The following is a 20392-nucleotide window of genomic DNA, read 5'->3' as shown; positions in this document are numbered from 1 at the left end:
GGCGAAATAAATCAAAACAACACGGAGGCGTTTCCGCGGAGGCCATGCTCTACGCGGCTCGCCTCCAAATCGTTACAACTCCAGCCAACGCATCATCGTTCATTGCGATTATTATCATCATTTAATGTTAAGTCGACGGCGTCAGACCATATTGATTTTTTTTAAATGGCCTCTGCGGCAACAAGTGGCCTGAGCTTCCTCGTCGTGACTAATTATACGGTGGGTTATTCGGCGCCACGTCCCCTGCCAAGGGAACTGTGCAACAGCAATAACGCTGAACAGTGCAAAAACTGCGCTCAGTGCCTATTTGGAAAGGCATCCGAAGTGTGCCGCAGCATCAAATATAGACGTCGTGCGCACGCAAGTGTACACGTCGGGGGTCCATCCGTGCCCGGCCGCGTTGGTGAATTGCGTTTTAACGACGAATAAGCATTCCGCGTGGCGAACGTAACCTTCGGCGTTTATAATCTGCGTGTCGCCGGGGATGGGTGGTCGGAAGCACAGGCACTGCGGGAGGTGGAACAGAAGTCGAAAGGTGCGTGGACAGACATGCATGCTGGGAATTGCATTTTTGGGACGGAGATAGGAAGACGAGCGTCAGAGGACAAGCACAGATTGGTTAGATCACACTGAGCGTTCATAAAAGTTGAGTGATCCTGGGCAGGACACATCATGGCTAGCACGGATGATGGCCGATGGATGATGGCCGGTGATGGGATGGCAGTCAATAAAGGGAGCACACCTTTGAGGATGATCTCCGCAAGGGGTGATGACATCGGTTCATGTGCTGCAGTGAGATGGATTATGGAATGTATGTGTGTTGAACTTCTTTCGCACCGTACGTAGTCAACCGCGCTAATCAGAGGTGCGGGGAAAGGACAACAAACTAAACACAAAAAGTATTGCAGGACTCTGCGAAGTGACAATATGGAGATGCCTTTATACAACGGTGGACAGATCGTGGCTAAGGATGATGATGATAATAATTCCTGACCGTTTAAATTCAAGAACTGTTCCAAGTTAAACACATTCCTGCGGAGGGAGCTGGTAGGAACGTTGGGTTGCTCGGTCAATGGCCAGGGTCAACGGCGGCGTGGTGTATTCTGCAAATATGTCCGACTGTGAGGGCGGGCACAAGCCAGCGTGAGTAGGTTAAACGTTGAGTTTTATAAGGGCACCACGGGGTGACCAGCCCCTCCCCTCCCACCCCCACCCCTCCCACCCAGCCCCTCCCCACCCAGCCCCACCCTCCCCACCCAGCCCCTCCCCATCCTCCCCACCCAGCCCCTCCCTGCACGACGGACACAATAATCCCCTGTGGGCTGGTGTAACCAGGAGGTTCCTGCCAGTAAAATCCAGCCTCTCAAATAAGCATGGGGGCAGAACTCCTCTCGTGTTTACGGCGTTGAGCCAGTGGGGATAACTTCCCATTCCTATAGTGGCGGTAAGCGCATCAACGGGGAAAATGTAGCTGACGTCCCACGAATTGCTATTTATTTAAAAACCCTAGAGGGGTGATGAGTAATTCCTTCCAACCACTGCAACACCGCACAGGATAACATTTGAAAAATAGTAACGTTTGGTAGTAAGATTAACGTATAGTAACGTTCATTAATATTCATGGTCAGTGTTTTGGGTAAAGAAATGTACCATTGGTATACCTGGCGCTGTTGACCCTGCCGCCCGAGTTTGATTCGTGGCCACGGCTAACACCACTGGCAGAGTGAACCGAACCTGGTTACCTCCTTCACCGACCCGGACTCGCCAGCATGGTGAGCTCTGGCCAAACAACACCTGTGACCGATACGGCGGGTTGTTTGACGAGCAAGTGTATTTACAAAGGCTGTAAATCGTGGTTATAAATATGAAGGCATTCCGAAAAAAGGCTGAGGTCATTCATTATATATTTACATACTTATTATGAAAAAGGGCCTTTTGCATAGCCGTACCCTAGAGTATGATCATAAAATCTAAGCTGGCTCTACCTCCTGGACCGAATTAAACCACAGCGGCCCAAGCGCTGTTATTAAATTAGCCCACGGATGTTCTGACAGCTTCGCGTGCCGCTGGCCAGCCATGCCGGACCGTCAAACAGAGAGACAATCGGCCACCCGCACCTCCTCGGACACAAAGCATGGCTCGCACTCGACCCAATCCACGAGGGTGATGCTGCCGCCAATAACGGTGAGCCGCATTTTTTTTTTTTTTACAATTCGATTAAAATGTAACTATTGCGGCGGGCACGTGGTGAGCTCTGGTGCCTCCGTTAGCTGCAGGGGGGGTTCACGCGAACCCCGTTACAGAGAAGACGCACACGTGTCGAGAAACGCCGGTTCTTGCCAGACAATCGATGATTGATGGACGCATTGGTCCACACCTCGTGGACACCCTGTATGATTAACAATGATCATACATGCAAGGGGGCATTTCTAGGTGGCAAAAGGGTGTGATCATGACCCCCCCCCCCGGCTTTCTGTCGCTCCCCAACTCCGACCAGGCCTATACCAACACCTCCTTATCAATCCCTCTAGTTTTACTGTATAACAAATACACCACCACTTACAATGACTCAATTCTTAATTTCGAATTATTATCTTGCTATGTACAATTTTATCATTTCTGTAAAGCACCTTTGTAAAGACTCTATATAAATCTCATTAGGATAAGATAGACGTGATCTTATCATCATCATCATCATACCATGCATGTCACATGACATCACCATACTTTTGTGTATGGCTTCGATATCGATGACTAAAAGTGGCTTCCTACGCCATCCACGAGCTCCTTCCTTGAGTGCCGTCACCAGGACTTCTGTCCAAGTCGGTGATCCAGAATAGTTTTTGTTCTACTCCCGCACACAGAACACCACATCAGATGTACCACTCGCTCCACTTGCGGCTACAAGTCACGTGCCTACTCCCGTCTACCGGTGGGCCGCAAAAAATATTCACGTGAGAAATGTAACGCTCACCCCCCCACCCCCCACCCCCCCAGCCAAACGTTCCGTCTCTTCGGCGAGCGAGTGGTGGCGGCAGCGGCTTAGCGAGCGGCGCACCCACCGTGTCCACGGACGAGTAGTAGAGGCGGAATCCCGGCTTGGCGGGGAAGTACTCGTCGGAGCGAAAGCGCACGAGCAACTGGTTCGACTTGGAGATCTGCTTGCCGCTGGGCGCCTTGGCCCCGCACCACCGGCCCCGCACGCTGCTGGCGCCGTCCGCCACGTCCTCCACCTCCACGTAGTCGTACCTGCGCGCCCGGCACGCCCACAACATTTAGCACGGTTGGCTCCGTACGGTGCGTGATAAGTTCCACAATACGTGCGTACATTCACTCCACCGTGTGAGCCGGGGACTGCACGCTAGCCGTGTTAGGGCTGCACGTGGGATGGTGCGGCTGCCTCCCGCCAGCGGCGAATCGAGGAGTCGCCTGACTGTGACTACGCTAAAGTGCGTTACACCGCTTGCATCACTGATCATTGGTGCCCGATGCTCACTTCTTTCGGAATGGAATCCATCGGACGACCCCAGACACCACAGAATAGCGTTAGAAACTCAACGTGTGTTTTTAGAAACTCGTTCGTTTTGGTTTGCAAATGCCGTGTGAAAATAATAAAAAAACACACTGGGTGTCATGCAGTGGGGTAGTGTGGTTGGGATGAAGTGCTAGGAATAACATGGAGCTCCCTGTCCAATTTTGCCCAATTCTTTTTGTGGCTTAGCTCCTCGACACCTCTGACCCATGGGCCCAGGCACAGTTGCACCATCTGCACTCTGGATAGCTACGCGACTGCCAGTGATGCAAACTCCTTAAATTGGACCCAACCAAGCCACTAGGTGTTGCTCGATAAATCTTCTGAAGTCTTCAAAACTGTCACTCGACAATGCATCACGTATTAAACACATACAGTAAATTGGTACAGGACTCTTGATGCAGAATATGGCAGGAATTGCTCCTAAGTGTACATAATGCCATCGTCCTTGAAAGTCGCTACATTTGTTGCTGTTTGCTCTAAGAAAATTTTAGCGGTGGGTAACCCAATGGTTTGCCAGATCCTCCAACAAAATCTCTGCGTTGCCAAATCTGGCCCACGGGGCTCCATGCTGCGCGGCCGGGGGGGATGATATCCCTCCTCGGCGAGTCGCTCGGCCGTGGCGCGGACTGAGCTCCCGTCGCTCGATCCCGGGCAGGGTGAGTGGTTCGGGACGGGGTGGGGGGGAGGGACCCCCCTTTGCTTTACGCTGACAAAACAAACGAGCGAGCCGTGGGACCCTCGTGAACCACGCCCGTGCGGCCGCACGTCCGCTACAGATGGCGTGCACCCGGCTCCCGTGCTCTCTGTCCCACCTGCCCCCGGCGGTGTTTTTTTGCGAGTGCCCCTTGTTGCCCTTTGCCCTGGCATGCGCACTTAGGGCCATATAGAGGCACGGAGTGAAGCCCCCCCCACCCCCCTGTAATCGGAGGACTGCATCTGATGCCGTTCGTTCCCCACACTATACCTCGGCCCTGATCCCATTACTCTCCCCGTTGCCACCCTCCGAGCTCCTCCCGCTCGCTGTCCCAATACGACACCGGTTGCCGACCCGAACCCACGCCTTGTCCCCGAACGCCAACGCGACAACTGGGGCTTTACAGTTTGTTTGCCGCCAGCTGCCGTTCCCCATTGTCGTGGCGATGGCGATGACTGGCGGATGGGCAGAGCGAGCTGTGCGGCCACGGTGGTGACGAAAGTCACTCGTGGCACTCAGCGTGCAGTCAAAACACACGACGCAAAAATAAAAACAACGTATTGCCGGATTATCCATCTGCCATTCTCCCGCCACTGCTGAATGGAGGCAAAAGATCCTGCCAATTGGCATAGGGCCCACTTCCGAATTCTGCCCTGAGGCCCAGTTCGCCTCCAGAGGGGCAGCTGGGACGGAGCGAGAGGGCACTCTGCTTAAGCACGTGACAACGAACACTGGAGAGGAGAGCGGGGGCTGGGGGGCTCTTTTGCGATGCCACAATTCAGATGTCAACAATGTTACGTATTGTTAAATAGTGGGGGGGGGGGGGGCAGTGTCATTCTGAGACCCTCTCTCTGGCAAGGCACCCCTGGCCGGGTGCCTCAAAAACATCGAGTTGTTTTTTTGTGTGCCTTGGCTGATTTGCTTTTAAACGATAAACTAAGACGTAGATATTTACGCTTTAATTGTTCGATGCTGCAGGCCACTAGACACAGTGCAGAGCACCTGCAGCTACCTCCATACTCAGAGCGGCGGTCCCAGGCTCGGCACTAGCGACTGAGCCACACAATCTGTTCTGCAACAAACTGGCGAGCCAGGGAGTTAAGGGAGCCTTCGTTTCGCAATGCATTTCTCGTGCGCTTGCACCAATTAATAGCAGTGCACGCACTGGCAAATGCCCTCTAACACGTGAATACAAATGGCACTGGCATGCAGCATAACGTGAAATGTTTACATATTTTCTTAATTCAATTTCAAAGCCAATGTTGCCCATAAACCTCACAGACATGAGCACCGTTTCTTGGCGAACTGTATTGAATGTTGCAGCGAATGTTTTAGGGGGTTTGTAGTTTTAGTGAAAACGTATGGGGTGTTCACCGACAGATGGATTGACGAGCAAACAAACAGACTGACAGACGTCAGGATGAACATAACACTCCTTGGGCATTGCACTGAGTATCCCATCGGCTCCCTAAACAATGAGAGGGCATGAAGAGGCGACAGAGAAGGCCGCCCCCTTGGGATCTCCGGCGCCGTCCGTACTTGCACACGCCGTGCTCGGGCTCCTCCAGACCGAATCTCTCGTCGAATCCGAGCTGAATTCGTGCGCCAGCCTTGGCCAGGAGCCGCCACTGCAGGGCCAAGCCGCGCGGGTAGCCCAACGGGAAGCGAGGGCTCTGCAGGAATCCGTCGCCCAGCACGTACACCGTCTCCTCGGCTACACCATCTGTAGCGACGGCACAAACAACAACAACAACAACAAAACAGCGCGTCACTTAAAAGGGAGACGCAGCGCAGACAACAGAGAGGGCTTAAAGATCTACAGCAAGGCAACGTGTTCACAGCGCCCTCGTCAATCCACCGATGGACGAAGCCCGCGCCCGTGTCGGCCGTGGGGGTTTGGTTTGGCCATGCTTTGCCACGCTGCTCCTCTGTGCGGGTTGGCGAAGAAATGGCCTCAGGGCCCGCATAGATGTTGCTCAACGCCGATGTTATCCTTGTTGCGGGGAATGAACCAAGGTCTCTCGGTTTATAGTGCAGTGTGTGCTAACCACTCCACCACAATAAATGTGTTATCTTATCAATACGTCCCTAGGCTGTGTGTCCCAGACTCTCTGACCCGTGTTTGAAGCCGAGATTATTAGAAAAAAAGGCTTTAAAGTTAAGGTCAAGAGTCATATTGTGGCACTCTCCTGTGATCCCCAACCACCATGCATTTCAACAATGTTAGTTCTAGGTGTGTGATAACGAATCAATCCATCGACTAAAATTGCTTATCACGCTTGGGATACGCGCATCGAATTTTGCGTGCAAGAAATCCATTATTTGCAATGCATAACAGAGAAACGAATGATATGCTAATGTTTTATATATGAAGGGTAATGCAGCAAATACAATTGTACAGGTGGGATATAGAAACTGAGAAACTATACAAAAAGACAGTAACAATTTTACGAAAATAAATACTTTAATCGAACCACAATACTGAATTGTGACAATTCATGCAATCGCTGAGGGTTTCTATCTAGTTAATGCGGTGCCATCATGATGGCACTTTGAGAGAGGGTCTGACGCGAGATTTTAAAACCCCGTCCCATTTATCGAAACTTCAAACTCAAGTCGGACATCCCGAGGCTCCACAGCAAAGGTTGGTATCGACAGCATGAGGGCCTATTTGTCTTTTTGATTTTGTGCCGTATCCCTTTAAAACTGGGAGACCGTCAAAATGAACTGACTAAAGGGGGGGGGAGATTTGTGGTACTCTACCAAACTCTGTTACTAAACCGATGATAAAACCACATTCGCCAATTAATTCCGGGGCGCCACATATTTTCTCCGTCGCTGCTGCCACATTCACTTACTTGAAATTAAATATGGCTTAAGTCCCTCAAGATTCCCAGCACTTATAGTGATGCCACGTTCGAAGACAAGACTATACACACGCGCATACCACACAAGTCTGCTGGCATCGTGCCTGTTTGGTTCAAATGAAATCCCTGCATGTCTTTAGTGATTTTTTTATGTTGTTGAAAAAATTGTGTGTGGGGGGGGTTGATTTTCTTCGTCTACTTCTTTTACTCCTGCTCCTTCTTCCACGCTGCCTTCCCTGTCAAGCGAAGCGAAGTTGGATTTCGCACACCGTGCGAAGGAAAAACGATAAAAGGAAAGTCGAGAAGGGAAAAACTAAAATAATAAAAATAAAACATCATAAAATAATTCTCACGACGTTTCGGCCACAACGCAAGCAGCCGTCCTCGGGTGAAGAACAGGTCTGTCTATCACAACCCCCCCCCCCCTTAGCCTGAGGATGGCTGCTTGCGTTGTGGCCGAAACGTCGTGAGAATTATTTTATAATGTTTATTTTTATTATTTTATTATTTCCCTTCCACGTGACTTTACCGAAAGAACCAAGAAGATGAATCCCTGCAGTCACGAAAGCTTTAAATCGAAAAGAAAGTCGAGAAGATCAGTTTAATAACAACCCGGGCATGTCGGTGATACAAGAATAATTTAAACGGCCACAACAGCGACGAGGAATATTGCATCTACAAACATTATTGGGGCTGCTGGCAAAATCTCGGCGTAAAGGAATGAGGAACATTCAGCGTGTCGCCCCTTTAACAGCCACAAAAACGTCTCAAATTAAATCATTGCACACCTGCGCAGATGTAGCGGCCCTGCCTTGGGACGGCAGCGCAGCTGAGTGCGCCATGTGTATCGGGCAGCAGTGGACTCCGAACGCAATTGGAATGAGGATTTTTGTTTAAAGATCGCGAAACACGGCACCGATGTTCCCTGAAGCCTCGACAAGCTGAGAAGGAACGCGTCCAGTGCACAAGGGGACTTCACTACCAGGTGAAAGCCGTTTGAGACAAAAGTCTCTTTTGATAGGTCCACCAGGCTTGTAAAACAGACAAAGCACATTGTAACTTAGGTGTAAAAAAACACCCAACGCAATCGTTAAGATAACAACAAAATCGTAGCGTGTGATAAAATGAACCGTGTGGGAATGAACTGATGGAGCAGTGGCACGGTGGCTGGCACGCTGCACTCAGAACTCGGTAAGCTGCGGTCGTTTGTGCCATCTTCACCGATCCTGAGCCCCCCCCCCCCCAACACAAACTCGTCCGGTGAAATATCATCAAATAGCCCTGTGGACCTCCCCCCCCCCCCCCCCCGTGACCGTCATAGCGTGGGGAAAACCTTCATCCAGCAGTGGATGAACAAAGAGGCTGTAAAATCACTTGGGTACACAGCAAGCATGCAAACAGACGCACTTTCAGCCGCGCCTTTCTCCCCGAGCAAACCGGAGTGCCCCAACGCGGCGTGGGACGGTGCCGGCGGCGTCTCGGGGCCGGCCAGCCTCGTGAGTGCGCCACGCGTGCCGTATGCTCATGTAACGCTCATATTTGACAACGTCCAAGTCACGAATGTTCCGTCGATGTTTTCTCTGCGGTGGGCGGCCGCAGTTGCGTTTTCATTCAATCAGCGATAGCATCCCCAGTGGCCACGTGTAGTCCTCGAACATTCTAAATTGAAAACGCATTTCCTTAAAAACTGCTTTTTTTATCTCTCTGTCTCTTTAAATTCTTAGTTTGTTGTCCCCCCCCCCCCGCACAACTCCGACGAGCACGGCTGGCTCCGTACGGCGCGAAAGAAGTCCAACAGGCGTGCTCACATATTCACAGAGACGTCCGCTGAACTTATCCGGTCGTCGACAAACGCGCGGCGTCCGCAGCGGTGCGGGTCTCATCACGAAGACTCCGTCACTCCACCCCCCCCACACGGTGGAGGCTGGCTGCGCAGAGACTCTGCCCTGTGTTTGGCACGTGTCGAGCGAGGCGCCACTGACGGCTTGGCACGCTGCAGGCAGGCGGACCGACTCGGCCGCGGCTCCGAGATCCGCGGGATCAGGAACGCGGTGGCACTCAGCGGCGGCAGCAGCAGCAAGCATTTGGTGCCCCCTCGATCGACGCGGCGTGAGACCCCCTTTGCCAGTACCAAAATATAATGATATGCTTTTTTTCCCCTTTTTTCTGGCAACAAAACTGAAACATTCTAACAAGAATTCGTGTCTACATTAACCACAATACTTGCAGTCAAATGCAAACAAGTATTGTGGTTAAGGCAGACATGAATCCTTGTAAAAAGGTTTCAGTTTTGTTGCCAGAAAAAGGGGGAAAACCCCCTATTATTATCGACTCGGCGTTGTTGCTTCCAGCTGCTGATTGATGAGGCCCCCCCTCCCGCCTCGATGGGTGGCTCGCGATTAATGGGAATCCTCAATTCGCGATGTGGGTGTGGATGTTGCCACTTGAAGCTGTCGTCTGTACGCTGGGGAGCCGCCCCAGACGCTCGGTTCCTTGAGGAAACTGCACTTAAACACTCTGACGCCTCCTCCTTCTCACTTAACACTTTGACGCCTCCTACTCCTCCTCCTCACTTAAACGAGCAGCAGGTAGGTAGGTGAACTTTTTGTCTGTGTGATTGAGAACGAGGCACTGAAAGCCCCAGCGCCGACACGCAGTTTGGTTATTCGAGAGCTACAAACGCATGCACCGTGCTGATCATACAACAGCCATTGTCATCAGACATCGTCTATCCGTTGCCGGATGAAGATATCGCCACGCCGCTTGCATCCGTCACGCCCCTGCGATGCCACGGTCCATCGATTGCACGGTTCATCAGTGTCAACTCTGTCGTCGTGGTGGTTGTCTTGATGGTAGTCGGGTCGCATTTCCCTGCTAATCTGTCGCCAGTCTCGCCCACTGGCCGTAACCCCCCCCCCACCCATTGCATCCAATTGTCGTGCCCAAAGCCCGCTCGCTGCCCATCGAGTCCAATACGCGCTGTGCGTGTGCGCTCTCCGATTCGCGTTGCCACGTGTTTTCCGCTCCCCGTCTCGCGGCGTAAATTCAAGTACAGTGTTCATTGTGTCTCTGATTCTGTGTGCACTTTTAAGCTTTTTGTCGCATTTCCTCAAGAACAAATAGAAAATAGGAGTAGAGAGAAGTGAAGTTTTAAACAAAAAGAAGAGCCTGCTTTCCCAATCGTGTGGGCCGGTCCCTTGTACGCGAGGTTGAAGAGTGAATTGGGGGTGTTACACCGTTAGGCTATGCGCAGTTAAAAATCACATTTTATTTCTAACTTTAAACTAAAAAAACCATCGCGTTTTGTTATTTCTGTGAGCCCCCTTCACCACCCCACCCCCCAACTTCCCCGCTCACCTCCCCCTGGGGGCTCCCCGCCGCCCCCTCCTCCTCCTCCTCCCCCCCGTCTGTCGTGCCGCCTTACAACGCCCAGAACTGAACACACAAAAAAAATAATTCCATTGCAGTTGACCACGAGTCGAGACACATTTTGGAAACTCGTGCTCAGTGAAATTTCCAACCACAAGAACTTGACATTGACACTGCCCGCAGTCATTCCAACCGTGTAATACAAAATGATACTTTAATGCTTGAATAGTCAAGTACTGTTCCCACATTGCTGACTTTATTCGCCTGATTGATATGCCCCGAGATGCGGTTGCGTCTTTAGGTGCGGCTGCATTTTGATGTCATGCAAAAAACGAATATTCATTGTATTTGTATCACTTTCCCAGGTGAAAGTCCATTAAAATCACCGATTCATTCGCAGGATTGTGATTACTATGTAAAAACCATTCTTCTCGCTTTGTAGTGGCAGGGAATTTGAAAGAGTCCCACTGAACTATGATACTGGCATGCAATGGCTTACTCCAGAGTGGTGAAGTCATCGCGTCTTGAATTCCCTGTGTTGTGGTGAATTTCCGCAGACATTGCTTAATGATTACGGAAACGGCACTTGTCCCTATACCAATGCTTGCAGACTTAAGAAGTTAATACTATTAGTTATACTTATCACTATAGTTATTACGATGTAATTTATGAAACGTAAATAAGGCAGGCAAACCTCGTGGTAAATATAAATATAACATTTAGCTAGAAGCAGGCCCATTGGTTGATGGATGTGAATGTTATTTTGTTTGACAATTAAATAAACCTTTCCCTGTTTATCATTCTTGTTATTATTTTAGCGCATAATCATGCAATAAATATTGTTTTGTAGCATTTCCTTTAGCGATGTTGCAGCACATACGCAGAGCACTTGAAAGACTGCAGGGAACATTGTCAACAAAAGTGCCGTTGTTTTTATTGTTGTAGAAACTATGCAGAATCAAGGTTGGGTGTAAAGGCGCATCTTTGCAATTGCTTTACTCACACCGCTGCTGGCAGAAGGGCCTTCACTCGAGGGTGTGTTTGGCCTACTCTTCTATACTACTGGCCAGACATTTTGCAAGAGGTAGGGAGTACCCACACTTCACCCCACTATACGCAACCTGCCGATAGACCAACCGTGGTGTCCCAGTTGTACCGCTGGCTGGACATAGGCTGGGAGATTTGAGAAACTTGCCCGATGTTTGCTGCATTGAGGGACCAAACTGGTGACCTCTGGATTGTGAGTGCGGTGTGCCAATCATTACACTCTGGCAGCATGCCGAGAATGGATTTGTGCGATCTCTCTCAAAAGGAGATTCTTCAATGGGATGCTATGAATTAAGGTCCGAAAATGGACTCCTCCTTTCAAACGACATTTTAATCACTGTATTTGTTCATTATTGTTCACAAACTCGTGTGTATATTTCCTGAAGAGTTAAAGTAATTGTTGAATCACTGAAAATGTAAATAAAATAAACTGACTTAGTGGCTACAAGGGCCTTTATTCCAGATCGTCTTCCGATAGCGATGTCGGGACAAGCGCAGTCATATTTCTATCGGCTAAAGTAACGTGATGCTTTTTTGAAATGTAGAATTTAACTTTTTCGGTGACCCCCTGCATGAGTTCAATTCAGAAACGGTGGCATCTTTTGGACTCAGGCGCACCCTCCAAAACAAATCTGAACTGAACGTTTTGTGGCTGTAGCCCATCGGGAAGACGGTTAGAATTAGCGCCTGGACAGACACTCGCTCGCAATCAGATACTAAATATAAGCAGTGTTGAGCCTTCTCCCCCTCCTGCTCGCGTGCAACACCGAGGCGTCGAAAACACACGCTGCCTGGCCACGTGTGGACAGGGCACCCGCAGATAAAATAAGGAGGGCGGCTGCCACCACGGCTCTTGGGTGTCCATTACACAATCATTAGAGGCTTCGTCGTTTTGCCCTGCGGGGGGGGGGGGGGGGGTCAAAGTTTTGACAGCTCCTGTGCCAGAGCATCTGCCACCAGCGGCTGCCACCCCCACACCCCCCATCTCTCACTGCAACCCACCGCCTGTAATGTGGCACCGCATATTGTGTCCTTCTAAATTTGACACTCCGCTATGCGCGCGTCCGTAGCTCTCGGCTTTTATAAAGCAGTGTCCTCCTCGTGCTAGAGTGCCCCTTTAATTCGTGAAGCCAATTAGAAATCCGGGTTTCCATGGAACCGTGTCTTTGAGACGGCAACAAGTGTCAAATGAATATGGTCCATAAGCATTGGTGTGAATTGCCTGTTAATCACGTTCTGCAAAGGAGCGAAACAAAAGTTTTGCTTTGGCAGTGTAAGTTTTTATTTTAGACAAGTCAAGTTTTGTTAAATAATGTGTAACTTCTTCAGATTACACAGTGGAATTAAAGTGTATTTTCTAGATGTATAAATCCCTCCCCCCTCCCAACAAATGGAATGAATGTCCAAGCAACCCCCCCCCCCCTCTTGACTTCATGATGCACCATTACCACCTGTCACTTGACGGGCACTTATCTTATGCAAAGCCTCGGCCACAGCAAAGAAATGTGGCATTTCCACCGGTGGCTTCGGGCTATGACTGGGAAATAAGTGCATTTGTATGGGGAAGCACTTTGACACCGAAATGCTAAAACATCCACGGATTATTTAGCTACAATCTCTCAACTGAAAAAAAATAACTGAAAGACAAAGTTTTGTTTTGATTGCTCCATCCGGTGTTCGTGGAGGGCTTTTTCCTTATAACATCAGGCAACCGAGCAGTATTTGTGCAATTAGCAACACTGCTGATGAGGGTTTTTGCTGCTGCTGCTGCTGGAAAACACTGGTCCATAAGGCTGATAGGCTACGTTTAAATGTAATCTTAATGTGGAGGTGCAGACCTTTTGTCTCTGTTTATTTTAGCGCACATCAGCCAGGGGTTTAATGAACTACATAGCACCGGCAGCATCCACAACCCAAAGCGTTGGGCAATAACAACGTTGGGCTATTTATATGCGACCACAAGCATGTGCACGGTGCAGCATACATTTCTGCAAGTGGAAACACTTGCCAATTAAGAACACAAAAGAAATGCCGTGCGTGTAAGTACACGTGTTTTGTGTGAACGTGGATGTTGTTAAGCAAATACAGACTAAATACATCTCTGTATGGTGTACATATGTATTTATAGATGTGCATTATGTGGTGCAGTCTGGTTAAGATCCCAGCCAACCAAGTCTGACCCAGGCTCTGCATATTGTTCAACACCGGTATCTGTATTTGGCATAAGCCTCGCGTGGGTCGACTCAGCCTCAACTTAGTATCCGTTCTGGTGTGCTCATTATTAGCCGATTCTGATGACATAACAGTCTAAATGGTTACATATACGATCTTTCCGTGTCTACAGTAGAGCTACGACGACTATGCCTGTGTATAGTAAAGCTTTACCTGTGAGTGGGTATAAGCAGACGAGAATACTGCATGTGTGTGTGCAAGGGCTAAGCCAATGGCAATAGACCACAACCTCTGTCCTCGCAGTTCACGTGGGCATGAGCACACTTTGTTGTACAACAGCGCAGTATATTGATAGCGAGGGCATTACTTAGCATTACTTAATGGTGCCAATGAAATGCCACCGTGTAATGGGACAAAGGTTTCGGTTGAAAATAAACTTCAGACGATCAGCACTGTCATTGCAGAACGGATTAAGGTTGAATGAAATGGTTAGGCAATGCTAACTCAGCAGGGAACATTTTTATAACCTATTCTTATAACTCAGCATTGTTAAGGCGCAGGCTGAAAAAAACCACTATTATCAATGATACGCCTTTGCTAATGTCATGGGTCTATAAGATTAGCGAGTCACCTTATGCTCAAACTCACGTCCAGCGATGATCATCTCTTGCTGGTCTTCAACCACTGGTAGAAATTCCACATTCCTTTGGCGGGGGAGGCAATGCTGTATATCCATGGAACAAGCAACTGCTGACTGCAAGCCAGGCAGTGTCGTTTCACAAATTGGTGCTCAAATAGTAACCACAATGACATGGTGATACTGCTACTGATGATGCTGGATTATTCTTCGGCTGTCTCTGATGCTGCCCCGGGTGGTGATGATGGTAGTCTGACGATTGATGCTATCGTTGATCTCCCTGCTCATGATGATGATATCATTTTATTCAGAAGCTAAATCCACCTTGGCTGGGAATTGAACCCAAAGCCTCACTGACAGTCTTCGTGCTCTTGCGTGGTGGTTGTTGTGACTGATAGACACTCTAACGATGTTCTGGAAGGGCTTAGAAAGCCAAACATTCCTCATGTAGTTGAGCCTTTGCTTATGACTCGAGAAATTCAAAAGCCAACATATTTCCTAAAAGTTTTACTGTTTCATTTTTGAACTTGGCCCTGCGGAGCTTTGCTATTGGAGGTTTGGAAGGATGCCGAATCAAAATGTGACATCAGAAATATGATCACTCGATTTCTCTGATACTTTTGTTGCAATTGTTATGACCCTGAAGCCAATGGAAATCAGGCAAAACTACCCTTACCGGTGACCAGCATTACATCCACATGCAATAGAATTGAGATGTGGTGTGCTAGTGTGGTGCAGCGTGATTGGCATGTGCCCTGGTGCAAGGAATACAATGGAAGACCCTTAGGCCTCTCCAGCCTGTGGGCCCTGATCCAGTTGCATGACCTACACTCTCAATAGCTACTCCAATGGTCATGGTGGCATGGTTCTGTGCACACACACACATACACACTGTACAGCGTGCATCCATCTGTCCAAGTTGCATTCTTTGGCCACGCATTGTGGCCTCTTCCCAACAAAGCAGCGTGCGTGTGTGCCCTTTGCTAAATGGCTTTGCCATCGGGCGAGCCATACATCCGTTAGAGCACCCGGGTTGCGGTGCTTTGCCTTTATGTCGAATTATATAAGCGCCACTCTGCGGGGCAGGCGAATTACTTGATTCACCAGTGATCAGTTTCGTCCACGTGTCGTGTTTCTTTCGGCTGATCTCGCCCCATATCAGTGAAACCAATCAGCTTGAGGGCCATATTTTTGGGGGAGGTACAAATGAGTAAATCTTGCTTTTGGGATATATTTAATTATGAGCGTATATTTGTTTATAAATCTGAGCCAAATTTAATCAGTATTACCCTTCTGGAACGTTACTAGAATTTCCACACAATAACTCAGTCGCATCTGTCTACGTATATTGATAACGGATATAAGTAATGTCTACGATAAGTACACACACATTGCTCAGTGACACGGCGTGGTAACCATTGGCCCTGGTGCGAGGAATGAAATGGAGCCCCCTGTGTAATTCTCCCCTTCTTTTTTCGATGTAAAGCTTTCGTGACTGCAGGGATTCATCTTCTTGGTTCTTTCGGTAAAGTCACGTAGGAAGGGCAATAATAAAATAATTAAAATATAAAACATAATGAGAATTGTATTATTTTATTATGTTTTATTTTCATTAGTTGATTATCTCCCTTCTACGTGACTTTACCGAAAGAACCAAGAAGATCTCCTCTTCTTCATAACCTGGCACCTGGGCCTCCTGGCCTGTGGGCCCTGGCGCAGTTGCACCGCCTGCACACTCGAAAGTTACATCGCTGATATTGCTGTAGCCTGCGTCTGTATGTACTTATGTATGTTGAACTTATTTTGCCCCGTACGTAGCCAACTGTGCTAATCAGAGGCGTGGGGGAAGGACAACAAACTCAACAACAAAAAAAGCAGCTCTAAAAAAATGAGTTCTTAATCTCGATTTAAAAGTGCATAGCTTCGGAGGATTCCTAATATCGGAAGGAAGAGATGAAGAGGGATGGGGAGGGGTGACGGGTGAAGGGGCAGAGCTTGGAATCGCAGCATGAACTTGCTCGGGAAAAGAGGGAGGGGGGAGGAGGAAGACCCTAAGCGCTATTAAGTCACAACCAAGAATTTATAGCTGGGAGGCGAACTTGCGTCAACAAAAACAAAATAGCGAGCGAACGATGATAAAAGTGTTCAGCGCATGTATTTTACCAACGTGAAGGCACTCAACTTAACCATTAAGCTACGCTGTTAAAATTCCTATGTGAGAACAGGCACATACGTTCATCTATAAAAATGTTGTTTATGGAATGCAATAAAGAATAGAATGAGAATGTGCTGCTGCTGCTGCCAGAATCTGTACGCCTTTTTTCTCTCTCACTGTGTATCTTTGGCTTTTGTGTGTGTCATTGTGACATGGTGTGAAAATTACAAACGCGGTGGTTGTTTTCAGTTGGGGGACGGGCATTGGTGTAGCCGGGGCTGGCATGGGCCCTGACGCACGAAAATAATTTCCGCTCTCTCCAGGTACCCAATGGCTGGACAGCTCTGGCCTGTGGGCCCCGGTTCAACTGCACTGCCTGCTAATTGCTAGCTGTACCGCTGATGCAGGCCTTGCTTGTATGCCAAGCAGTGAGAATAGTAACCGAATCACTATGCTATGTTCATTCGATTCACATGTATTGCACATGACGAGTTTACGTGACCTACATCGGCCAATAGCCGGGCAGTCGTGTCTAAACACACGTGTCCTGTAACCGAGCGCTTTGGAGGCAGCGATGATTGTTGGATCGCTACAAACGTTGTGAAACTCCCTTCCCATGGGCGTCGAGGTACCATACCCTGGCTCGAAACGAGAAGGCGGCACGGCGATACATTGCTGCCTCCTCGCGTGCGAGGATTGTCTCGGGGTGACCCCGTTTCCTCCCACTCGTATGAACACTCGTGAAATTTGCTGAAAAAAGATCTCAAAAATAAAGACCAAGACCTTTCCTGAAAATGGGTCGCACGACTCGGTGTGGCTGTCCTGGATAAAATAAGTGAAAAAAAATATATACAGCAACTACAACCCACGACCTTCATCATGGTATATCTATATACACATGTTCTTTGGGAGGGGGGGGGGGGGGGGGGTGTAGGGTTAAGGTTGTTAAAATGCATTGTTAAACGGTCACGCACGCAACATGAGCACGATCCGAGAAGCATTGTGTGCTAGCAAGTGCTGCTGCTGTTGCTGCATCACGTTTCAGTCGCACGTTGTTATTCCAGCGAGCCCCCTCCACAACACTTCCCTTGCAATGTGATTCTCATATTTCCCGTCGTCGTGTTCGTTACAATGAACTGATGGGAGGCTGCATTTGTTTTACTTTTGGATTTTTTTTACAGCGCTGCTGACGTTAAATGAGACAGTTGAGGGTTCCTGGAGACTCATTCTCTCAGGTTCTTCACCCGCCCTCCTCACCACCACCCCCCACACCACCAGTCCCAGTCTTGGTAGCTGACACTTGGGGAGGGAGGAATCCCCACCCAGTCTGTAACCACTCTCCCTACTCGGCGGCCCCCTGCACCCTGCAGGCATCAGGTGATGGTGTACGTGTCAGTCAATCCGCAGCGCTGTCTGATGGCTTTGTGGACGAGAATGACCCCCAATGGCATTTCGTTCCTAGAATCGGGGATTCTTCTTCTCACTCAATATATTCTGGCTCATCGGTAGACCGGTGAAAGGCACGTGGCGAGTTAGCCTGTAGCCGTAGTTGAGACTCGGCGCGACACGCACGGTGCGAAAATATTTTCTGAATTGCCGACTCACGGAGATAAACTTTACGCGCTGTACAATCGCACATTCTAACGATGTTACATTCGGTGACTGGCAGGTCCTTTGTGTATTGCTGTAAAATTACATTACCTTGGAAGTGACCATCTTCACCGTGTGTGTATATATATAATGTACCGTAAATAGTTTCCTCGGCGCTGCACAGTGTGTATGTAAATAGATTACGCAAGGTCACATTTTCTTATAAATAGTTTCTGCACTGCATTTACTTGGAAAATGTGAAAAGATACTCTGATAGCAAATTAGGTGTGTGTGTGTATGTGCGTGACATTGCAACCAAAAGACATTATTTGTTTCATCGGTAAACAATGTAACTCAATATGACTTTTCAGGTGGGGTCCTGCATTGGGATGTTTAGCCAATTCCACTCGTGGGTGTTTGGCTTTAGATGAGAGGAAACTGAAGAGCCCAGAACAAAGCCCACGAGCCGCCCAAGACTGGTGGCACGCAGCACTGCCATCTGATGGTCACCTCCTCACAGCCCCGAGTTCTACGCCAGCTGGAAAGCCTTGGTGATCTGCTTGCCAAGTACTAACCAGGCTCACACCTGCTTAGCTACCGAGGACTGACGAGGTCGCGAATGCATTCAGAAGCTGTTTCCTCGTACACAGTGAAAGCACCAATAAACAAATGAATGGTTGAATGAGAAGTAAGAAATATTGTGTGTAACACTGAGGACCGTTATGATCTATCTAAACGCACTAACGTGAACATACATAGACTCTATATTTAAGTGATACTTTTGGGATCTTACCCAAATAGACTCAAATGAACGGAACTGGGATCCGGTTTCAGCATCATCACCGGTAAAGACATACTTGATATGTTAAGTTGTACGTATCCGTACCTTTGTGTAGTGTTTATGAATGCCAAATTACTTAAAGGGACGGCTTACATTTTTTATAGTAACAGGTTTTTTTATCGGCAGTCAAATAGAAGGGATATCTCAACGTTTGAGCCTCTTGGCTTTCTTCACTAAATACTAAGGTGTGTAAAAGAACAACTTAGTCAATTATATTGCAAGAGATATCTGTTCAGAGCAGTCAATGGGATTGGGCAGAACACGTGGCTAGAAGAAGACACGATGGCCAGGTGACGAGACGAGTGCTAGAATGTCAGCCAGGGGAGAGAACAGCCCAAGCAAGATGCCCACTGTGGAGATGGAGCGATGAAGTGGGCTCACGTGCAGGCGCGAGATGGATTGGGGAGGCCTACAAGCAGGAAACGTCTTGACAGCGAGGTCGTAGATGGTGACGCGGTGGGGGTTCGTGATGATGCAGATTAGTAGGTTGGGTGATGCGGGTCTTGTGCAATGCAATTCGCCGTTACTTCATGCACAAGTTTAGCGAGGCATCTACCACATTGGCTGCCTGATTCTACTGTCGCCCATGGAACTGCAGCATAGCTTGCATACTGCGTATAATTATAGCAGTTGACAGGCCTTTATCAATCCACTGCTGGATGTGTTTTTTTATCATACTTCACCGTGCTGGTCAGTGCAGGTTGATGAAGACAAAAGACGAGGGGTCCAGACAGATTCAGTTATTAGTCGTGGCTCGAGAAAAATATATATTGTCATAATGTCCTGCCCTTTGTCCATCTGTTACTGGCTGAAGGCTTCCCCAGGCATTGTGTAGGTTATGCTACACGCACGTGAGTGCGTGTGTGTAGTCTGACCAACAGGTTTTGCGTTTAATAAGGGGGTATTGTAAGAGGGTGAAATTGCGCAAAATGTTAGGCATTTCCCTCGGGCTGCTGCAGGCAACTTAAACGCTTTGCTGACTTCAACTGCGCGCGTGTAGCAGTGGCGATTGTCCGAACCCGTCCTCTGGTTCCCCGCACTGCATGGTGCGATGTGTAAAACATCAGCACCGGGGAGACAAAGGCGGCCGGACGTGATTCCGGCTACGCCACTCCCGTCGCACGGCTCAATAACTGCTCCCATCGGTCTCGACGGTTTGTCGGCGAACTTTATCATGTAGGATGTGATACGCGTGCCGTCATTCTGCGGTTGGGCAGCGTAGAGGTGATACAAGGTGACTTACACGCCTTGAAGAGCGATCGGTACTCGTGTGGGCGAGGCGATGATCAGCAAGCGGCATAGCAAAGGCGATGACAACAGAGTCGTAAGAGAATGCACGTGGAGTTCGGAGGCTCTTGACGCAATCGCGGAAACGCCGCACAGACAGCAGCGGTCAAAGGCCGTGGCATGTGCCATGTCTTGTTGACTTTCTGAGCAAGGCACCGATGCATATTGACTCGCCAGGCTAAACGTGGTCCGTACTAA

At 49.0% G+C, this 20392-nt stretch overlaps 1 protein-coding gene across 1 annotated transcript in view; it reads right to left on the bottom strand.

Annotated features, from left to right (window-relative positions):
• PDGFC (platelet derived growth factor C) overlaps nucleotides 1-20392 on the bottom strand; it is a 34920-nt gene that overhangs the window by 12507 nt on the left and 2021 nt on the right. Inside the window, exons 2-3 of the mRNA XM_061564052.1 lie at nucleotides 5769-5952; nucleotides 3063-3249 (exon numbers count right to left, since the gene is read on the bottom strand). Of these exons, the coding sequence (XP_061420036.1) occupies nucleotides 3063-3249; nucleotides 5769-5952 (371 nt within the window). The remainder of the gene's footprint in view (nucleotides 1-3062; nucleotides 3250-5768; nucleotides 5953-20392) is intronic.

Source organism: Lethenteron reissneri, chromosome 32, assembly GCF_015708825.2.
Source record: "Lethenteron reissneri isolate LAM-NWPU_2019-01 chromosome 32, ASM1570882v1, whole genome shotgun sequence".
Lineage (NCBI taxonomy): Eukaryota > Metazoa > Chordata > Hyperoartia > Petromyzontiformes > Petromyzontidae > Lethenteron > Lethenteron reissneri.
The sequence above is the reverse complement of the archived record's forward strand: the minus strand, read 5'-3'. Positions and strand labels throughout refer to the sequence as shown.